Source organism: Ixodes scapularis, unplaced genomic scaffold (assembly GCF_016920785.2).
Source record: "Ixodes scapularis isolate PalLabHiFi unplaced genomic scaffold, ASM1692078v2 PGA_scaffold1__304_contigs__length_218370807, whole genome shotgun sequence".
Lineage (NCBI taxonomy): Eukaryota > Metazoa > Arthropoda > Arachnida > Ixodida > Ixodidae > Ixodes > Ixodes scapularis.
In genome coordinates, this window is record NW_024609846.1 from 122,005,775 (window position 1) to 122,028,395 (window position 22,621).

The 22,621-nt window shown below is 48.9% G+C and overlaps 1 protein-coding gene across 1 annotated transcript in view; it reads right to left on the bottom strand.

Annotated features, from left to right (window-relative positions):
* Window positions 1–11,840: 11,840 nt before the first annotated feature.
* The window catches only part of LOC121835806 (anoctamin-7-like), a 95,332-nt gene continuing 84,551 nt past the window's right edge, over window positions 11,841–22,621 (bottom strand). Inside the window, exons 17-20 of the mRNA XM_042290311.1 lie at window positions 15,268–15,401; window positions 14,994–15,084; window positions 13,599–13,730; window positions 11,841–11,924 (exon numbers count right to left, since the gene is read on the bottom strand). Coding sequence (XP_042146245.1) covers window positions 11,841–11,924; window positions 13,599–13,730; window positions 14,994–15,084; window positions 15,268–15,401 — 441 coding nt within the window. The remainder of the gene's footprint in view (window positions 11,925–13,598; window positions 13,731–14,993; window positions 15,085–15,267; window positions 15,402–22,621) is intronic.

Consider the following 22,621-nt stretch of genomic DNA (forward strand, 5'->3'; position numbering starts at 1 on the left):
TCTAGGGTAGCGTTCAAACGAATGATGGTTCGATTTATGCGGTAGGGGCAGAAGGTGAAGGTCCTATTTTTGTACCGTTCTTTTAGAGGTTACACACGCAATTTTAAGATGCAGAACGATATTTCGTGGTTAATCTGCAGTGGTTTTATTATGGCTTTTGATTTTTATATAAAAAAACATATTTACGTGAGTGTTTATTTTGTTCCCTTCCAGAAAGAAAATAGGCAAGGAAAAGGAAAGGTGGGAGAAATTACATTATGAAGAAAAAGTGAATTCAGCGACTTTTCAAACTATAGACCGACACGCGGCTCGGCTCTGTTTACCAACACGGCCGGAAGGCCGCGCATGCGCAGAAGCTAGATGGGCAGAACCGGCAAGGCTCTCCGTGTTTTCGCCATTGCGTTGTGGGGCGTGCGCTCGCTGTTGACGTTGTAGAGACGCTTCTAGCTTTATCTGTGCGTCGTTTTTCTTGTCAACGTATGTCGTATGCCCGACTATTCGAGCTCGCTACCCGAGCCTGAATTGCAGCACTATCGAGACAAACTGTGCGTGGACGGCGTTGTCTTAGACGATCCGTACGCCGTAAACAAGGACTTCTCGAGTTCCGATATGAAGTTGCTGCCACCGACCTCGATGGCTCACGTCGTCGTTTATTTAGTTTTTTTGCCAAACCAGTTAACGGCCGACATGGTGCAGGCGTAGAGGTCACTCAAAGCCTACAGTTACTACGGGCCGCTTTTTGCGCTGCCGGCGGGATCAGCACAGTGGATCAGCAGACTGTGGGTCTGCGAAAGGGTATTTATTAATTGATCAAATACATACAGCGTTTTTCAAGTCAAGGTATGATATTTTTCTTACCCTCATGACCACAAGGCACGACAAGCGGTAACGCTTGTTTGCGTTCTGCCGCTGGTCTCCTTCCATTTGGTAGCACTGGCGCAGAGAGCAATGTTCTAGGCGTTTCAGAAAAAAAGTAACGAAATACATTACTTGTTACTTCCAAATTGAGGTAACGTAGGTCACCAACCTACGTTACCTCAAAAAAAAAAAAAGCGTGGCCGTTAAAATGTAACGCACGTTACTTTTGCATTACTTGGTATTTATATATTGCCAGTAAAAGTGTTTTTTTCTTTGTTTTTTTTTTTGTTTTTTTGCAACAGCGTTTTTCGACGCTGGGACAAAGGGCGTGGGCGTTGGGGTTTTTCTGAAGTGGGAATTCTTGCATGGGGAGAAGACAAGCAACATTTTGTAGGCAGGTGGAATGTAGTGCAATAATAATAACTTCAGCTTAAGTTCTGACGCAGCCGAAGCGGGAAACCTTAACCCTCATGACCTCACGTGTGACGTAACATGTAGCGTTACCAGGTGCCTGCCGGGATTTTTTGGTCCCACCGCTGCCGTTGCCGACGCCGGATATACTGTGGCACGAGCTCCTAAACGCTATCGCGTTAATAAAACGTACCAACTATAGACGTTTTGCGTTTCCTGTCGTTCTAGCTCAGTCCCGTGGGTTCCGCATCTGGTATAAGGGATGAAAAAATAATAAAACATTTCAACCTGGAATAGGCCAAACAAGAATGTCTGACAATCACGCATTTCTCGTACACAACTTCGTGCGGTGTGGAGAGATGAAAATGATGTTTTACCGCATACCAGAAGCGACGATATTCAAGATGGCTGTGCCATCGTGGAAAAGGTGTATAGGGGTTACTCACTGGACACCATATTTGAGGGCCATGTTTAGAGCGCTTCCTCTGAACTAGCTGACATTATTAGTCTGAGACTAGAGTCACTCTATGGGTTCCGAGAGTAACGCATTTTTTTTTTTCTTTTTGCGTTTTGACGACAACATACTCACTCTAGCCGATCATGTTTTGGTTTGGTGAGCATCATTGGACGGTAGCGATCACGTCACACAAGTGCCGCTAGACTCACCTCCATCAGCGCTTCAAGCGGCACTAATCGCCTCCATCTTTGGTTCAGCAAACAACTGCACATACGCACGCTCTGCTGCTCATCGAACGCGCGTTTACGCGCCGTTTTTTCCACGCGGTTACCGACGTCAAATGCAAAGAAGTTGAGTATTTAGTGGAACAATGCCTGCTTGTTGCGCTTTTGGGTGCAGCACCAGGTCGGAGGATGAAAAGAGACTCTTTCGGATTCCGTGTGGAAAGAACGCAACTGCAAGACGGAGGAAGAAGGCTTGGCTGGCCATAGTAAAACGGAAGGATTTCGAGCCCACTGCTACAAGCAAGCTTTGTGAGGAGAGTGCCGATTACAGCTGGTTCATTCCGCGTATCGCGGAAGGAAGCAGGAATTGTAACACGCTCCAATGCATGTCGCTATTGCCTTCATACACCCGTCGACGCGTGGACCCAAGATGGAGGCGTCATGGTTTCGGTTTCTGCGCCGCGCCACGGTTCTACAACGAACCTTCGGAGTTTCGTTACTCTGGGAACCCATACAGTGATTCTTGCTGAAACTAGTGCCACTAAATAAGCTGCGCTTCGGAGTAACGACACTTGGCCATATTGGGGCTTAAAATTATGGTTGCCAGTTATCTAAAGCTTTATCTGAAATCACAAGGAACGCTTTTCCGTCCTCCACAAATGATTAAGCAGTTCGCGACAAAGCAAAGCAATATTACTTAAGCTTCCTAACACCGAAATTAATGCTGAGAAAGTCGCACTTTTAAATCATGACGATCGGCGCTTGCGTCTGCTCACATCTGCTCTGCACAAGCACCAAAATAGCGGCGCCCAGAAGATTGTCGGGTTAGGCTGCTTGCATGTCTGTCTGTCTGAGGGTGAATGAATTCATTGTTGCCCTGAATGTGTTAGCGCGTGACGCTCTCACGCACTCGGTGCGTGAGTTGGGCGGTAAAATGGCGTCTATGCATTAGCCAAAGCTACGCGCTCGAGCTGAGTGAAGCCGAATTACGCGCACTTCAAAATGCATAAAAAAACGAATGGGCGGAAAAATGGCTGAGATGCCACCACTCAAGCAAAAGCGCACGTGTGTATGAAGGCACTCTATTGTCGGGGAACGGGGTGCCGATACTCTAAGCGCAGCTCCTTTAGTGGCTCTAGCTGAGACCGCCGATTTTGATGGTTCGAAGTGCACGTTGCAAGATAACTGTGGAAGCCCGGCGTAGCACGCGCTCAGCAGTTGCGCACACAGCTATGGCCGTCAGTGAAACCGCCTTAGATACCTTTCCGAAAAAAGGGCTCCTGGCCGGTTCCATTTTCAGTGTTCGTGCGTGATTTGCTCGTTCTCCGAAGCGACGAACATGCGCGCGTGCTGGGCCGTGAAGATCGTACGCTGGGCTGAGTACTTATACATATTGAAATAGTGTATACTCTGTTCACACTAAAAGGGGTACTTCGGCGTTCACTTTATAGTGCCCGAATAGCTTGAAAATTAGCTAAACACAAACGCAAATCGCTGAAATATTGACCACACTATTAAATAATTTTTTTTTGCGAAGGTATTGAATTTACAATTTTAGTCCTCGCCGTGATTTTCAAAGTGAAAGTCTTTATTAGCAACAATGAAAAGTGACGTCAGGGGAAGCCGGAGGTTCAATCTTTAAACTATAGAATAGACCGGTCTCACCAGCTTTTTTGAGTACGCCACTGCTGCCGCCATGCATCGTGGGAGCTGTAGTCTTTCTGCACGTGCGAAAACCCTGCTGGAGGTCTGCGCGAGCAGAGCACGAGGCGGCATGAGCTGTCTCGTGAACTGGCGCCTGCCTCCTACGAACTACAGTTATGGCGGCGTCACGCATGCGTGCAACGCTTGGTGAGATCGGTCTATTTGTTCCCAACTGATTACGAGCCGTTTCATGGTATCAAATGAAAGCACCATCTATTTTCTTCTTCTTCTGCTATATAAGCTCGCTCCAGCACGCGCGCAGCAGCACGAAGCAAATGCTCGGCGTAGTCCATTTTTAGACTTCACGTGCCGATTTCCAAATAACTTGAATTTCGGAATACTAAATAGCTCACAGGAAAGATTAAAGGACAGTGATTCCGAAAGTATAGTTATACTTCGTTTCAGCTTCGGTCCAGACGCCGCCGATGCTACAAGCGCGAGCATGTGGCCCAGAACAGTGCTTGCACTGCACGAGCGCGCGTGCTTGGCAGGGATGCTGAAAGCCCGGAGCTCGCGCTTGTAGCTTTGGCTGCGTCTGGACCGAAGCTGAAACGAAGTATAGTTGGGGTAGCTCAAGAAATCTCCGGAGTATGCTGGGACCGCAGCCAATGCCACAAGCACGAAAGCTCGAGGTCGCTGCTTCGAAGCGTTCTTCCGCAGAACGAGCGTTCAAGCTAGAAATGCATGTCTCAAAGCCAGGAGCGTGGGCTAGCTCACGCTTGTATTGCTTTGGTTGCAGCCTGAGCCTTAAAGGAACCATGAAATGATTTTAAAATCAAATTTCATCCACCGCACGTCATAAAGGGTGTGAAAAGAAACACGAAAACACAAAAATAAGGAGCCAAAAAAAGGTTATTGGCTTTAGAACTTCTAAAAAAAAACTGGACTCTTTTGCGCCTTCTTTCCTTCCAAAGCTCTCTGCCTTTTCACTGTGATGCATCCGCGGAATCAGTGCACGTCAGCCGAATCCACGTCGCCTATTGGGTAAGAGCCTACCTCGCCAGCACCGCGATCGTAAACAGTAAATAGCCGGCGAATGTTTCCTCAAAGTTTTGTTAAATAATATTCAGATCCACATTTTTCAGCATAATTGGAGATGTGCCGAAAATTGCCAAATTTGATAATGCTGAGAGCCAACTGTCATCTATCGTGTGGTAAACAAAGCAGGAGCGGTAGGGCCGACTAGAGTCACTAAATAAAGCTACGCTTTCAGAGTACCGAAACTCCCAGAACTACCCGTCTGAAGTGCGTCAGGCGCCGCCATCTTGGGTCCACGCGCAGATGGAGGAGTGACTGTAGCTGAGCCAAGCCGAGCTGCAGCCGCCGCCTGCGTCAGCTGCCTTAGCCGCAGCTGTGGCAGCGAATCAAGGTCGTGCTGTTCGTATCTCGACGTAAGAAGAAAAAAGTGCACGCTGAGTGTCAGACTTCAGCGTGAGCACGCAGTAAACAGCAAAACAGCAGCAGTCAGCGGATCGCCGGACCCGAGATGGTGGCGTTTAAAAAACGCGATGATGATAATAGCGACTCACGTGAGTGCCGCTGTCCAATGGTACCGCAGCGAACCAGAATATTGTTCAATAGACCGACTGTATTGTCGGCAAAAATGCCAAAGAAAAGGAATGCGGTACTCTGAAAGCGTAGCTTTCAGAGTACCGCTGGGCGTTGGGCTCAGTTACTTGGCCGCGACGATCAAGGAACGTTAATTTTTTTACCTGTTCTTCTCGCGCGTCCCGACATCAAGCAGCAAGAAAAAAGTACTTGAAACAGACCACGACGAACAAGAACGCTGGATTCACAAACACTCGAGAAAAGCCAGAACGGCCACGAATTCACCGACCGGCAACCAAGCGAGCTCGGCAGATAGGCCTAGCAGGCACTCCGAAGCAACTCCGACTTCGGCGCAGCGTATTTGGCCAAGCCCGTCTGCCAACGACCGGCTGGCGTGCTGAATGGAATATGCGCGCGGCCCTTGTGGACCCTTCCCGTATTTTGATTGCTGACCTCAATTTTAGATTAAGGGGTGAGGTCAATCTCTTCCCCTTATTTTCCGAGGCAGTGTTGACGAACACTGTCGTCGAAAAGGGACTCTCGTCAATTCTATCTTCTTGTTTTATGTGATATAGAGCTCAAATAAACGCCGTATGGATTACCTTCGTAAGCCGAAATGTGCACTTTGTTATTAGTATGCCATTTTTATTCTGACAGGCTGCACGTCACTGTCGAGCTATAACAGTTCGTGGGAGCTACGTGCAATGCCGGTCCAACCTTCCTTTGCCGAGTGCCGCGTCAGTATCGATTTACAATCATAAAAGATCGGTCCCGAAGCGCTTACCAACAGCGCGAATGCAGCACTTCCATCAAACACGCGCGTCCGCTCCGAGTGTGAACAGGTATTTACGTGGCTCTTGTTGACACTCTCGTAGTCCAAACGTATCTTTTTTAACGTCGGCTCGCTCCTGCATTTCCGAGGGCGCGAAAAACGTCGCGGCCATTTGTCTCTATCTACGTCGCTTTGCAAACGACTGACACGGGCCGCCTTTTGCCAACAATGGCAGTTGGGTTGATTTCTCGAGTCTTCACCGGAAGACTCGCCGCACTTCCCAACAGGCATACCGGCGTAGGGGACTAGTCCCATGCTGTCGCTGTAGCGCAACATATCTAATTGAATCTCGCTCAGCTGCGATGTGTCCATGTCTATCGCGGCAATGAGAGGCGCCGATTCAGGAAATACATCGGTGACATCCGCGCCATCAGCGCAGTAAAACCTACCGGCACCCCGCCAACTCGCCGCCGCTAACTGCCGCTAACGCTCCCATTCTCCTACTGCCGAGAGAACTTCCGGTTCCGGAAACAGGGTACGTCACGACCGTCAAAATTACGCCGCAACTTGATTTGCGGTCAATTGGAGAGAAAGAAAAACTCAATATTTCATTAATTTTTGTGTAGAAGTTAATAAACCGAGACGAAAACGGATTCCTGTTCGGCATTCAGTGAACATTGACGGTTTAATGTAAAAGTTATCTGGCAAAAGTAAAAAGGTTCTTTTATGGTCCCTTTGAGGGTAAACAAAAACTAATTCCCTCAGCAAAAAAAAATTTTCTATGCGTGCGCGATATTTCACAACTTTGGCGCGTTGCCCACGCGCGATGGCCCATCAAAATAAAAAAAGCGGTGTCCCATCCAGAACGATAGCCTATCCCAAACAACGGCAGTGGGCCGACGTGTGTGTGGGATTGAGGGTTTCTTACCTCATGTGGGCAACACAGCGCAGCACAGGGTGCTGCAAAGATTGCCAACTGCCGTACATAGGGACCCAGTGCGAACGTAAGCAACACGGTTCTCGCAGGCGGTACGGCGCAGCAGACGACAGAGCAGCCACACTCAGTGCTCACATAATCCCTCGCACGCGCCGCTTGAGGGCGCGCGCTACTTTTCACAAAGGTCCATTGCGAGTGAACTCTGGCTGAAATATATGAAACCTGTGGACTGTCACTTTTGTAAACAGCTGAAACGTGCATACTCCATCTCATGATTGCAAGCAGCAGAGGCAAAGTCCATAGCTGCTCTCCGAGCCTGGCGCAAGTGAAGCCACCAGAATTTCGATGTTTGTCCCGGAAGTCAGGCGTGTGCTGGGCTTACTAGTGCATTCAATCGATATTTTAGTCAATTTTGTAGTGCTTTTGATTGGGTTTTAATACTCCCGTCCTAAATAAAATACCTTGAATAAGGCATTTGAACGTGGAACATACCCATACTTGATCAACTATAATCTCCAAATTTCCACATCGAATGGCCTCCCAAGAGACTTCTCGGGTCCGCATCCACTGTTGCTCCGCAACAAGCAGGCTCTGTTGGGTTGACAAGAAAATAATCCAGTGCCCTGAACGCTGTTCGATCCAGAACTCGGAAGAGTTGAAAGGCTGTCAAGCGCTTACTTCCGGGACAAGCCGCTTACTCCGGTGGCTTCATACCTGTCTGCTCAATGCGACACCCAGCCCCCTATGGTGGAGATCAGTGGCAAAAACACAGGCATACGTACGCGTGGCTTCCAGATTTTCCTCCCTTTTACGAGCATGCACTCGCGAAAGAAAAGCAAATGTGAAAGCTATGTGCCCCGCTTATGCCCTTTCCTTTGCTGCACTCAACTCCTGAGATAGACTAAGCCTGTATCCTGACCACAGCGCCACTTTTGTCGTCACGCAGGAGGCGGCGGCACGTTGAACTACATAAGAACGCTCTGTTCGCCTACCCCTATAGCCACCAAAATGAGGCCACCAAATAAATTTATCGTAGTCTAAAAGAGTATACGACGAGAACCTGGGGGAGCAGGACTAAAGTATTCAATAAATGAGGGGCTTGGTAGCCGAGTGTGTTAGCGGACCGGAGCTCGGAGAACGTAACGTCCCTAGATAACGCTATGCTAGGTAGCGACCAATCCTCCACCCCCGCCCTCCTCCGCTCCGGCGGGTCGCGTAACGTGACAATTCAGATAGAACAATGCTGGACGCGGGTTGGTTTTTGAACGCCACGGTACCAAACCGTTCCTCGAGAGTGAAATCGAGTCAAATCCGCCATTTTCTTCCTAACGGGAAACGGAACGCGGGCACGGACCAATGCGAGAGCTCGTCGGCACATCAATCGCTGTCGCTACTTAGCAAAGCGTTAATCGAGGGACTTTAGGCGAGCGTGGAGAGAAAGCTCGCGCTGCAGAACCCAGGGATCCTGGGTTTAGTCCCCCTGCCTCTTTTGATCTAGAGGAACATTGTACCTGGCGTGGCGTCGTGTATTCTGTGTTGTGAACGTTAAAGACCGCAGGCTAGCGGTAGTACTGCACGGGCGAAATTTCTCACATATAGCGGAAACCAGTGTCGTCGCACATCACAGGGGGACCGACCTTTACGCTGTCGAAACACGAGCTTCATTGTTTTTTTTCTTTTTATTTCGCACTCCTTACATTGGGAGGTACACTCCGCGACTCTCTTAATGCGAACCAGCGACTGCCGGTTTCCTCTGCTTTTCGCGCAGTGTTAAAGGACTGAAAGTGTTTTTAAGGGTGGAAAGTGATTTGTTGGCGTACTAACATAAGTGGTAGATCAAAATGCACGCCAATACCTTTTTTTTAACTAAAATTGAAAATATCGACGATGTCGCGCAGTGTCCCGCAGTGTACCTTTGTAGCGTGACCTCTCGTTCCTCAAAAGACATGCTTCGAAGCCACGAAATGTCCGGTACGTAATGCATTCAGAAAGAAACTAAGACTTGGAAGGCCATATGTTATCCACAGTCACTTATGCTTTATTTGAGAATAACGTTCTTAAAACATTCTCCTTCAGAAAAAAAAAAAAAAAGAAAGACATTACAAAACAGGGCTCTCTTTTAAAGTGACTCGGAGAGTTTCATGCAAGTGTTTAGGTATCCGTGATCACATGACAGGATTACGCCATTCGGCGGATTTCTTAATTTACTACCGCGTACATCGACGAGACATTGCATGGACCAGCGCGCGGTTTATAAACACGCCCGCTTTGGTCACACGCGGCAACCACACTCGTGCGAGATGAAGCGCCTCTGCGCATGCGCAGTGCCGACAGCAGCGCCACCATAGTGTCGTGAGGTCAGAGACTCGGGTTGGCCTATAGTCGCCGACAGCTTAGGACAGGCGGGACGTGGCGAGTTCCGGACATCTTATTAGCGCCCCGCAGCCAATGAGGTTGCGACGTCGGCAAACGTCAGAATTCCAATCAGGAACTAGCAAGGCTAAACAATTTAAGCCAAGCCCTCCATTCTTTTTTTTTTTTTTTATTTTTTACGTTTGTCGGTAACTATAGACGTTTTTGCAAGCACGGTCTCTGGGCGCCGCCATCTTGATGCTGGTATGGGTAGACCGTCTGATAGTCAAGCATTGCTGTGGCGTACGGCCTCTGGGCGCTGCCATCTTGCTGCTGGTGTGGGTAGGTCATCTGAGTCGAGCATTGCTGAGGCGTATCTGCTGCCTCAGCAGTGCTTGACTATCAGACGATCTGTCTATCCACACCAGTAGCAAGAAGGCGGCGCCCAGAGGCCGTACGACTGAGCAATGCTTGACTATCAGACGGTCTATCCACACCAGGAGCATGATTGTGTCGCCCATGGCCGTACGCCTCAGCGCTGCCTGACTATCAAACGATTTATCTACCCACACCAGGAGCAAGATGGCGTCACCCAGTGGTTGTACGCCTCAGAAATGCTTGACTATCAGACGGTCAATCCACACCAGGAGCATGATTGCGTCGCCCATGGCCGTACGCCTCAGCGATGCCTGACTATCAGACGATTTATCTACCCACACCAGGAGCAAAATGGCGTCACCCAGTGGCTGTACGCCTCAGAAATGCTTGACTATCAGACGGTCTTTTCACACCAGGAGCATGATAGCGGCGCCCAGAGACCGTACATGCAAACGTCTATAGGAACCCGCATTCCAAGGTATAAGATATGCGGTCTGAATGAATATCGCGATCTCGTCGTAGTGGTCGCAATGGTCGGTTGGGTGATATGTCACAGATGCTCGGCTCTCGTGACTCGACGGCACTCTGCAGTGATCGTGGCTACTTTGACAGAGGATTGTATGACGCTTTTTTTTTTTTTTTGACAAAAACTGCAGTTAAGCTTACACGCGACAATAACACTCGTCTTCTCGGAACACTGAAGACTTTGGAGAATCAAAATATGACAAGGCAAAGCTTTTTCAAAGGAAGAACACCACGCCTTCTTTTTACATCCATTAGAAAAACATCGATTTTTTTAGTCACTACTTTTCCAATGTACCGGCACCATAAAAAATAGTCTGATTTATTTATTATAATTTACTCGTTTAAACATAAATAAACTTGCGTAGGAATGAAGCTCTTAAAAATAATGTGCCCGCGGAAAGACCAGCTACGTTTTTTTTTCTTGGTTGTTTTGGTCATTCGTAACTGAAATAGTTTTTCGGGAAATATTCTAGCACGTCGTTTTACGCAAACTTGACTCCACTGTAAAATTTTGTTTTATTTCGTGTTATCGTTATTTAATAAAGAACATAATCACTTTGCAGTTATTTTATACCAGTTTGAGGAAAGCTTTAAAACTTGTAAAAGCGTGCTCCATGCTCAATTATTGTCCTTACTTAGCAGTTTCAATAAGTACCTAGTAAACTCTACCTAAGAAACCACAGGGTTTAGCACCCATTTTCAATTGAAACAATCAACTTTACACCTTTAAATATCTGGCGTCATCCTTGATGTCTTTGAGCTAATGCTTCATACCTCAATCAAACCATGTCTAATTAAGCTCATTGCGTTCCTAGAGTAACTACGAATGGGCGAATCGCAGAAAAGAATGATAATTATGCTCGAATAAATATGACAAAAGAATAAAGTGCCATAATATTTTAAAATGACTCGGGGTATAAACACGCAGTTAATACAGTGACACCCACTGATATCGCAACCGGCAAACTTAAAAGCGAAATATATACTATATATTCAAGCAAACAAGCAAAAAAGTTGGAATGTGTAAACATCAGGAAACTGGTGGTATATTTTTCTCGGGACGAACACGGACCACTTTATGTTCACAATACACCGAAGCGTTAAGCATGAGGCAGGTAAGAAATGTATGTGAATATTCTTGAATAGAAACACTTCCAAATTAGGCCTACAAAAAAAAAAAAGAGAAAAAGAAAAACAAACGATAATCTTTGAAGTTGTGCAAGATTTGAAACGATCATAGCAAATCGAAGGTTCAACTAAACAATGTCGAAATCGTTTTTAAGTAGTCTTATCGAAATGAACCGAGTCCGTTTCTTTCATCGTTCTTTTTTTTAACATTCGAAAGATGAACAGCACGAACCAAAGTGAAAACAAAACAAAAACCTGAGTCAGCCGACAAAATATTCGGAATATGAAAAGCCATGAGTATCGAGACTTCTGTGGTTATTTCCCCAAATTGAAGACGTCTTCAACCTATCGTGTTTCGGGACTGTTCAATTTGCAAACCTAGTCCTCGTGCTGCGATGACATTGGGAGGAGGTAGGAGAGTGTAACTAGGAGCCAGTCGAGGGTTGTTGCCGTTGTGGCTATTTCTTCTTCGCACCCTTTCCAGGCTTTTGCCAGCGAAGCTGGATTGTCACTTCCACGAGCGGTTGTCGAGAAGACTGGCAGCGCTCAAACACCAGTGCCCGCTTGAGGAGGTTCCGAGCTCGTTGCCACATCCTCCTCCTCTTCCTCTTCGTCTCTCCGCTGGGCGACCTAAGACATCGAGTAACAAGTGAAATTTAAACGGTGTTCTTAGAAATCTCAGTTATTACATAGTAAGGCGACAGCTGTCATTGCCGAAGTATGCTCAGGGTGTTGGCGAGTAAACGCCACACTATAAAAAAGGCCCCGCGTCTACTTTCCCGCACAATACTCGGAGAGCCAACCACGGCAACTTACGGAGGCAGCTCAGCGAATGACGATGTCGAAACATATGTCAAGACCAAAAAACGCAGTCTGAATTGTGACATTAAGCAAAGCAAAACATCACCCTTGCATCGCTTAATGTCACAACTCAGACTACGTTTTCTTGGTCTAAATATATGTTGCGGTGTCGTCATTCACTGAGCTGCCTCCATAAGTTACTGTGATTGGCTCTCCGAGTGTTGTGCGGGAAAGTAGACGCACGCGCTTTTTTTAGAGTGCACTGCGTGCGTACGGGTCAGTGACCTATCTACTAGCCGTGCACGCCTCCTGCGTTCCCTTTTCTTTTGTGCAAATAAAAGATTGATCGATTGATTGATCGTAGAAGATTTCGGGTGCGTCTTGTGTATGCCTTGACGAACTTAAGTGAACTTAAACACGGCAGTGCAACTACGGTGCGCGGAACGGGTCGTAGACTTGCGTGTTTAGCATCCATTCCGACCCGTACGTCAAAAGTGGTCCCGAAGTAGCAACAAATGACACCACAGAAGCCGGCCTGTCATGATGTCGGATGTCACAATCTTGGCAGCTGGTGCTATACTTCGTCTCACTCTAGCATGGACTAACCGCGAAGGCTGAGCTAGCGCGAGCGGCCAACCTTGACTGCTTTGACTAGAGCACTTGCTGCACGAGCGCTCGTGCAGCCGCCGCGGTTTCATTCAAAGCGACTAGCTCGCGCTTTTAGCACGCGCGGCTAACAATAGTCCATACTAAGGTGAGACGAAGTATAGAAGTCCCTGCTAAACAGTACGAGCGAACTCGAGTGTCGCTGTCGTCGCGGCGTCCCGTCTCCTGGCTGCTGCTGATTCCATCGACTGTCAAGCTGGAGAGCGACATTCAGCAGAGCGAGCGACCCACCACCGCTGCTGTGGTGCCACCAGGATCGTGGCCGGCGACAACATGACACTTCCGTGACGTCATCAGGTGGCAATCGAGGGACCACTTTCGAGGACACGCTAAGGACACCAGTCGGAGACGCGTTCCAGGTAGAACAGTCTAGCTTTGTGCGGCAGAGTGCGCAACAAAGGGTGCAGCGCCTCGGCTGTAACCGCAGTTCCCTTGTAGGAGAGCGCGAGAAGCCGGATACTAGCGGTTTCCCACTGATTCCCTGGATATTCCTAAATATTAACTTCTTTAAAACTGATGTCTTGGACAACCATGTCTCGAGACATGCCACTTGACCCTTTTTACCTAGTAGGACGGCTACACTATTCACTTAATAATCGACCGAACAAAAGAGATTGATAGTTTCCTACCCTTAAATGACAGGAGTCTTCTTAAGCATAACAAATATAGAAGCGTGCGAAAGCGTGAAATGTGGTGACCAAAAGACAGTTGAATGTGCGCTATTTGAGTAAAATCAATTAGCATATGCTTTAGGTCGACGGAACAATTCAGGCTGTACCTACACTAAAATGGTAATACACGTATCAAGCAATTAAAGTAAACCAATGCAATGCGCACCTTCATTATGGTTTCCGAGTCTGCCAGGGCTTGCTTAGCTAGGTATCGCTCACGCTTTATCTTGAGTTCCAGCTGACTCGCAATGTCGGGCACCAGGACGTCGATGAGTCGACACACCCCGAATACGACGTGCTGCAATCGAGGAAATGACACCGGGTGGCTCACCCTTGCACCAACCAATACTAAAAGAAACGTGTCCGACTAATACGACTTTACATATTTCCAGTTGGGTCACGAGCGAAGTCGAAATATGCACCCATGAACCACGGAGCTCAGGCTACATTTTTGCCCCGCGTATAAGTTTAGTTCGATTCACATAGCGTGTCGTGAGAAACAGTTGGCTAGCACTTTAACACGTGACAGAACTGGGTCTTTTTAATAACTTCCCGTGCGACTGTAACACTCCAGATAGGCCAGTTAAAGTGAGATATCATACTAGGAAAAAAAAATCATTGCCTGTGGATATACGACCGAGAAAAACGCAAAACAAATTCAAAATAGTGCGCACAGCCTATCTGGAGGGACGAAAGGAATGTGCGTAGAGTTTGTTTCCAAACAAAGAAACCTAAAGCAGATCCAAAGTTCACTTCCGGAAGCTCACTCTTCAGGAAAATAATGGCTTTCGTTGTATGCGTATACTAGGTGGTGTATGCATTAAAACTAACTCTACGTGGATCGAGTCCCAACTGCTTTGTGACCCGTACCTATCGTCACCTTTTTCTCGAGCTCCGAGTTGAGCGCAAAACGTACTGAGGTAGTAGTTCCCGTTGTTCCACAAATGGCTCGTACCAAACCGGAGTGGACAGGAAAGCTGCCCATGTATAGTTATTGTTATTCTACAAAATGGTTCGTCCGATATAATTACTGATTTACATAAAAATGTATTTGACACTGGAACGCTGTTTTCTGTTTTGTTCTTGCGACCACTTCCGGAGGTGCGCTTCGGCAAACCCAACTTCGTCGGTTCCCAAAGTATGCGTTATTATAATTTCGTAAGTTTACCTCTTAAGAGACACGCAGCTAAAACCCCAGGGGGCATATGTATACAACATCATGTTTTTTTAAACTACAAGGCCTCCTCTTTCAAATGAAATGTCGCGTACATTGACCAGCTCTTTTCTGCGCGGCGCATAAAGGCGGTGCAGTCAAACTGATCGTAGCACCGTAGCTCATTGTGGCTAATAGGAAGTTGATCTGAAAACGACGACCCACTTAATACCTCGGCCAAATAAAATTTAAAAAAGGAAAAAAAGTTCTTTGACAATGCTCTTGCAAAAAATAATATTGGCGCTATGTCGTTCCGGGGTCTCTAACAATCGAAACCGTTTCCGGCCTTATTTTTCCCGCTGGATTCAGTTTTTATTCGAAAATAATCTGACGCTACAGAGGCCTTACCTCAAATATGATTACAAATGCTAAGCGTACTGCCAGCAGCTTCCAGTGAAAGAACGTCCAGTTACCGTTGGCGTCTCTGAGGTCTCGGTACCTGGACAGAAAGGTCACGCAGAAGTCACAGCTTCAGTTTGAGGTTATTATCACCTGCCAGAAGAAACTCTAAAACAAATAACGCTTTCATCTAATTTGTAAACCTTTCAGCCCCACTTACCTAGTAAAAAAAATTAAATTACATATCCGAACGATTTCTACACTGAGAAATATGGATACAAACCTGCATGGTAGAGATAGGCTTCCATTAGGAGCATGGGCCAGAGTAAAGTTGATGTATCCTTTGAGGTCCCAGTCAAACTCGTACCGGTACATCGTTCTTGTCAAGAAGTCTGAAGTGAAGGCGATCAAAAAGGCCTGCAATGACGGCGGTATAAAGCGACAAGTTTTATTTGAGAACATTGAGCAAAAATAATTAAACGTTATTGTGTTCTAATGTTTTTTCTGCTCCAAAGATTCATAAAAAGGTTTTATAACCAGTTTGAATTTGTAATCAGTTATAGGAATCCATGATGTTTATGGGGATGTAAAAAAAAAAGAAAGAAACTCTCAGCCTTTCCAAAGAAATAAGAGCAGTGGAGCTGTACGTTCTGCCGCATCTATGAGCGACGGTGGCAACCGGACAGCCGGCAAGCCGGTTGTCTGGTTGCCGCCGTCGCTCATAGATGACGGTAGCTGTCCAGAGGGTTGTGTCGAGATTTATTTGTCCATGGACACGAAACTGTGGAACCAGCCCTTAACAACTCCGCTGTAAAAAAAAAAAAAAAAAAAAAAAAATGCAAGCATAAACGACAGTTTGTTCAGGCGCCGCGTGGTGTGGACGTGTTGCATTCAAAAACGACACCGACACCAGCTCCGCGTCTGTACAAAAATTTAATTTTCTTGTCGCCATCGCAGGCCTTAGCAAACTGCATTGTAGAAGGGCACTTCTGCCACTGGATATTTATAATTTTCTATGCCCAATGGCCAACTTCAGATAATCTGTACTAATTAAGTCGCTTAATGGGAATTTCGAAAACGCTTAATCTAAAACCAATAATAAGCATTTAAAAATTATAGAAGTATCCAAGGGTGGATTCTTAAGGAGTTCGTTACATGATTATTGGAAACGCCACTTTAAAAAACGCTAGCGCTGACAATTTTTTTTTTTGCTTTCTCCTTTTTTTTCTGCCTCTTTTTAGCCTCCTTACGGGGTCAGTGATAGAGATTCCCAAAGGCGAACGTGTGCGGCGTCTCCCAAGGGTCATGCTAACGGATTCTTTAAAAATCCACCAATGGATCTTACTCTAATTTTTTAACCCCTCTTCTGTACTCTCTGCCTGTCAGAACACCTTGACACCCTCGAACACGGTTATCCATATCAATACCACTCTTGCAAGGAACCACATCCATATAACTCGTAGAGGGAACCACATCCATTGTTTTAACTGCACACTCACATCACAGCCCATGCACAGATACTACGAAAACCCAGAGCGAAGAAAAACCGGCGACGGCAAAGCGACAACTGTGCACGAGCGTCACAAGGGGGGAGGGGGGTGAAACGTTGCTCTCAAGGGGGGGGGGCAAAGGATCGCGGCGGGACACGAGAGGGTGGGGGGGGGGGGGGGGGGGGTTCGCGGCGGGATGCAGCCGCGGTTGTCGCTGACCCTAGTGACGCCACAGCGCCTACATTCCACCACGCCTCCGCGCAACTACTCCTATGGTGAATTCAGCTCGCAGATCTTGAGCGCTCCAAAAGTGCTCCATTTGGAGCGCGCATATTCCGCTCGCAGATCTGGCAGGAGTTGGTCATCCTCCGCTCGCAGATCTGGCAGGAGTTAGTCATCCTCCGCTCGTAGATCTTTGGCAGCGCCCTCTCCATGGAGCGCCTCCAACCCCGCCGAACGTGCTCCGCGGGATTTCACAGATATTTGCGGAAGTGGACAGAGCGCACTAGGTCCTTTCCTTTTAACTCGACAGTGCGCACAGTGCGCATGCGCGGCGAGGTTGGCGAGGTCGCCGGATCTTTCGGGCCGTCGAGTTGGATCTGTTCGGATGCGCCGGTTCTTTACGCGGGATTGTGACGGCTCGAACGCTTCTACCTCGCGTAGATCAGGAATACAAAGCCGGGATTGGAGCGTAGCAGATCGTAAGCGCTGACATCTGTGATCGTGAGAGAAAGATCGAGAAAAAAGAACGTCAGAAAATACGGAGGCAGACTTAAGGTTATGGTGAATTCCACTGGTCGTTTTGGAGCGCGCCGGGATCGACTTTTCTGGAGCGAGCCTATTTCACTGGGCGATCGGGATCGAGACCGACGTGTTACACTGGTCGTTTTGGACTAGCTCCCGCTCCAGATCTCGATCTGGATCCGAGAAAAGTCGCTCCCACGATTTCAGCGGATTCAACCGGAAGCCAGCCGGGCCAGCCCTCGGCGCACACACGTAACTTCCTTTCTCGTGGGGCATGTCGCCTGATCTCGCCCATCTCGCCTCAGAGGAAGAAGAAGCACGTCGCGGGCTGGGCTCCTAGATTGTCTCGACATCAGAAGAATTCGTAATGGCCGCTTGCTTACCCCTTGGCTCGACAGCCGGTTCGTTTTCCAGGAAGGAGAAGAGAAGGTATTTGCCGCGCTGCGGGCATTCCGGCAATCTTTTGGCGAATTCCACTGGGCGTTTTGGAGCGCGCCGGGATCAGTCGACCAGATCCGAATTGGAGCACAAGATCCGAACGGGATCGCGCCGCCTACGGATCCCCAGTGGAACACGACCACTGCTCCGGGATCGGCGGATGCCTTCCTGTCATTTAACTGCCCGGGAATCCCCTTTTCGCGGGCGCCGCGGTCATTTCGAAGACGTTTTCGCTACGCGGCGCTAACACGTGTTCGACACACGAGTGGCAGGAATGGCTCAGGCGCTTCTAGCAAAGATTGCCGGAATGTCCGTTGCGCGGCAAATACCTTCTGTTCTCCTTCCTGGAAAACGAACCGGCTGTCGAGCCAATGGGCAAGCAAGCGGCCATTACAAATTCTTCTGATGTCGAGAAAATCTAGGAGCCCAGCCCGCGACGTGCTTCTTCTTCTTCTGAGACGAGATGCCCCACGAGAAAAGAAGTCACGTGTGTGCGCCGAGGGCTGGCCCGGCTGGCTTCCGGTTAAACCTGCCAAAATCGTGGGAGAAGAAGAAGAATGCAACTTTATTGTCCCAGCACTGTGACTTTTCTCGTGGCGAATTCCACGGGTCGTTTTGGAGCGGGCCGGGATCCACTTTTCCGGAGCGAGCCTATTTCACTGGGCGATCGGGATAGAGACGAACGTGTTCCACTGGTCGTTTTGGATTAGCTCCCGTTCCAGATCTCGATCTGGATCCGAGAAAAGTCGCTCCCCCGATTTCGGCGGATTCAACCGGAAGCCAGCCGGGCCAGCCCTCGGCGCACACACGTGACTTCCTTTCTCGCGGGCATCTCGCCCGATCTCGCCCCAGAAGAAATGGTAATGGCCACTTGCTTACCCCTTGGCTCGACAGCCGGTTCGTTTTCCAGGAAGGAGAAGAGAAGAGAAGGGTTTTGCCGCGCTACGGGCATTCCGTCAATCTTTGCTAGACGCTCCTGAGCCATTCCTGCCGCTTGTGCGTCGAACACGTGTTAGCGCCGCGATTGTGAAAACGTTGATGCTTGGAACTTGGAACCAGCCGCTACCAGACACCTGATTTGTTTCAAAAATACCCAGGACGTTTAAGGGCAATGAATCGATCACATAGCAGGCGGTAGACAAGTAGACAGCGTTGAAAAATATTTATTCCACCCATTGTTATGAAGGCCGATGGTGTCGGTGTCGCAGTTTTGAAGCACTGTCAGTTCAGCTCAACACCACGTTACAAAAGACGGTTTGGGGTACTGCCGGTGCTAACGCAATTTCACAGTAGAAATAGGAATTGCATGAAAGAACTGGACAGAAACACTTCATACGGTGGCGTAAATGCCGAAAATAATCAGCGATGTCACTTTCCTCGGTTAGGGCTATCTGCTTTGTCAGCGAATGAAGAACATCTCGATAAAGTAAAGAGCGGAAAATACTCCCGTGTCAAGTTTTCTAATTACAGCCACTGGTTGATGTAGTACCGTGGTAATTCCCGGCCCTTCGAACGCACTAGCACTTTGTAGAGCCACATTTCCAGCGATTCCGCGCCGCACACGAACGAAGGTAAACAATCAAGATGGCGGAGTGTTCCCCGTGTTGTCCTCGCCGTCAGCGCGGTGTGACAGGGTCGTCAGACAACAAATCGGGCAACACTGTTGCCGGGCGGCAGCATCATGTTGCCCGACTGTTGTTGCCGCGATGTGACAGGGTCGCCGGCAACACGACTTCCCCGTGTTGCCGGATAGAGTTGTCCAACTGTCCCCTCAGTGTGACAGGGCCTTTACCCCTTGGCTCGACAGCCGGTTCGTTTTCCAGGAAGGAGAATAGAAGGTTTTGGGGGCCGCGCTACGGGCATTCCTGCAATCTTTGGTAGAAGCTCCTGAGCCATTCCTGCCGCTCGTGCGTCGAACACGTGTTAGCACCGCGATTGCGAAAACGTCTTCGAAACGACCGCGGCGGCTGCGGAAAGGGGATTCCCTGGCAGTTGAATGACATGAAGGCAAATGCCGATCCCGGAGCAGTGGTCATGTTCCATGGGGATCCATCGCCGGCGCGACCTCGTTCGGATTGTGAGCTCCATTCCGGATCTGGTCAACTGATCCCGGCGCGCTCCAAAACACCCAGTGGAATTCGCCATCGGATCCAGATCGAGATCTGGAGCGGAAGCTAATCCAAAACGACCAGTGAAACATGTCGGTCTCAATCCCGATCGCCCAGTGAAATAGGCTCGCTCCAGAAAAGTCGATCCCGGCGCGCTCCAAAACGACCTGTGGAATTCGCCATTTGCTAGAAGCGCCTGAGCCATTCCTGTCGCTCGTGCGTCGAACACGTGTTAGCGCCGCGATTCCGAAAACGTCTTCGAAATGACCGCGGCGGCCGCGGAAAGGGGATTCCCGGGCAGTTGAATGACGGCAAGGCATCCACCGATCCCGGAGCGGTGGTCATGTTCCACTGGGGATCCGTAGGCGGCACGACCCCGTTCGGATCGTGTGCTCCAGTCCGGATCTGGTCAACTGATCCCGGCGCGCTCCAAAACGCCCCGTGGAATTCGCCATTAGTCTTGTTCATTCTGCAGCCAATGATTGTTTACCTTTTTACACTGCATGCCGCCAACGTTTTCTGGTGCAATAAAGCAAGAACAGATTAAGCAACGACCGTGCAAGTAATGGCTTGTTACCTCTTTGTGTTTATTCAAGTCTTACCAACAATCTGAACTCCATGCACCGAAGGCGATCTCTGTGCGTGCCCCGCCGCTTCGAGGCGGCCGAAAGGTGTGTGACGGTGGCTAACGCGGACGTCTTCCTCGTTATTTGTGACACGGGCTCCACAGTACGGACATTTTTGCCCGGCCTGTGTCGCGAGTTATTTTTGCAGCTAAAGAGTGACAGTTGTGACTGGTCGCCAGAAAGCTCAGTCGGCTGAGGCGTCGGTCGGCTTGTCAAGTCCGAGCAGCGGCCATTTTGAATAGCCGACCGTCTCGAGCGAATCGGTGGGTCGCTCCAAAAATGCGTGTTCATCTTCCGCTTGTCGATTCGGAGCGGGTGCTACAGAGCGGAACTTTGCTTCCCTCGCGGATTTTGGAAAGCGCTCCGGATCTACCAGTTGAATTCACCACTAGGTAACAAAGCTGTAGTGCTGAATGAGATGGCGTCATCAGAAAAGGCCAACGCTGGGACCAAGTTGAACACGAGGATTACGTCAACGTTCGGCAACTTGACTCAAAGCCGAGCACTGACGCGGCACTCCTTTTCAATCTGTGTCCAGTGTTGGCCTTCTCTGATGACGCCATATCATTACTTCGTTATCTAAGGGGCGTTGAGTGATGCCTCCTCCTCTCTGGCTTCGCGCCAGCTTTGCACGTGGCCTTGACAAAAACCAAAGGGCTCGTTTTGACAAAAATCCGGCAGTGTCTTTTAGTTTTTCAGCTACAGGGAGAGAGGGAGAAGGAGAGGGAGAGTTTCATGTGTGCTGACTTTAGCACTTCGGATGAATGGGAGAGTCGTACGCGCCACCCTCTCCCTCTGGTCCTTCCGCTTTTCATGTAGCTGACAAACGAGACACCGCCGGGTTTCTGTCAAAACGAGCGTTTTAATGCTAACGTATTAAAACGCTCGTTAATGTTTTATAACCAAATACATTTTATAGTAGGTGACAGGCTAAGAAGACAGCAGAAAATGGCGCTCAGAGAGATTCAGATCACTGCACCAGCCAATCGCGTTTCCTCATTTCCTATAGAGGTTTGCATCGCTTATCACGCGGGCGAAAAAAAATTACACCATCTTCCCGAGGGGAACCATAGGGTGATGCCGAGCATCGCGGATCGTTATTAACGGTGTTATTAACGGTGTTAGTAACGTTGTTAGTAACGTTGTTAACTTGCGTGTTATTACGTTGTTAACTTGCGTTGGTGACCACACATCGCGTGAACGTTGTTGGAACTACGGCAACGCTTCTCGTTGCCGTAGTTCAGGGTCTGCCGCTCGCTTCAAGCGTTTGCGCTCAGCGTCGCGTGCCCTTCGCTGCGCAGCTTTGTCTTCAGTGGACGTAGCGTTGCTGTTAGTTTGTGGGGTGGTGCTGACGCTTGCTTGCGCCAACCCACTTACTGACGGGACTGTTGCTTCCATCACACTTCATCGGAAGAACGGAGTGAAGTGGAGTCAACAGCGGGTGAACTGAACGCGCGCAGCGCGCCCTACAGCTGCTTATATTCACACTTGAAGGAGAGGAGACTAGAGGAGGAGAGTTGCGCATGCGCGCGCGGTGTGAGTAGACGCGAACGCACGCGAAGTGCACGCAGCTGGTAGAGAGAGAGAGCGGAGAGAGTAACGCGCAGCTGTTGGAGAGAGGGAAGGAGGAGAGTTGCGCATGCGTAGTGTGAGGGCGGACTACGACGCCGCGGGACATAGACCCGAGCAAGAGATGCTCCGCATCTAAAATGCCGAGCAACTGAGCTGTGGACGCATGCGCAGCGTCTGATATCCGGCACAGCGAAGCTACAGCGCATGCTCAGAAGGCGTTCTACAGTCAAGCAGACAAAGATGGCAGCGCGCAGAAGGCGATTTTTCCAAAAGTCTATACGTCCTTGACGTCTTCTCTCAACATGGCAGCGATCGCGGGTGGCGACGGCGACGCCGGGTTTGCGCTTGTGCTTTTCTATCTTTTTTTACATATCCATATTTACGTTGCAAAGTTGTGCCGCTATCCACCCTTCTCTACGATAGTATCTGTGTGACGACGTGAAAGTCCAACGGCCGTGTCGTCGTCCAAGTGTTCAGAGCGCCCACTTCAGTGGGGCCTATACTTTGTTTCACCCGAAGTCCAGACGCAGCCGACGCTACAAACTAAAGGGGCCGATCAAGCAACGCCAAAAGCGTGAATCACTGGGTCTTTTTTGTTTATGATTGATAATGAGCGATGATAGAACACGTACAGAAACATGACGAGCTCCATAAGTGTG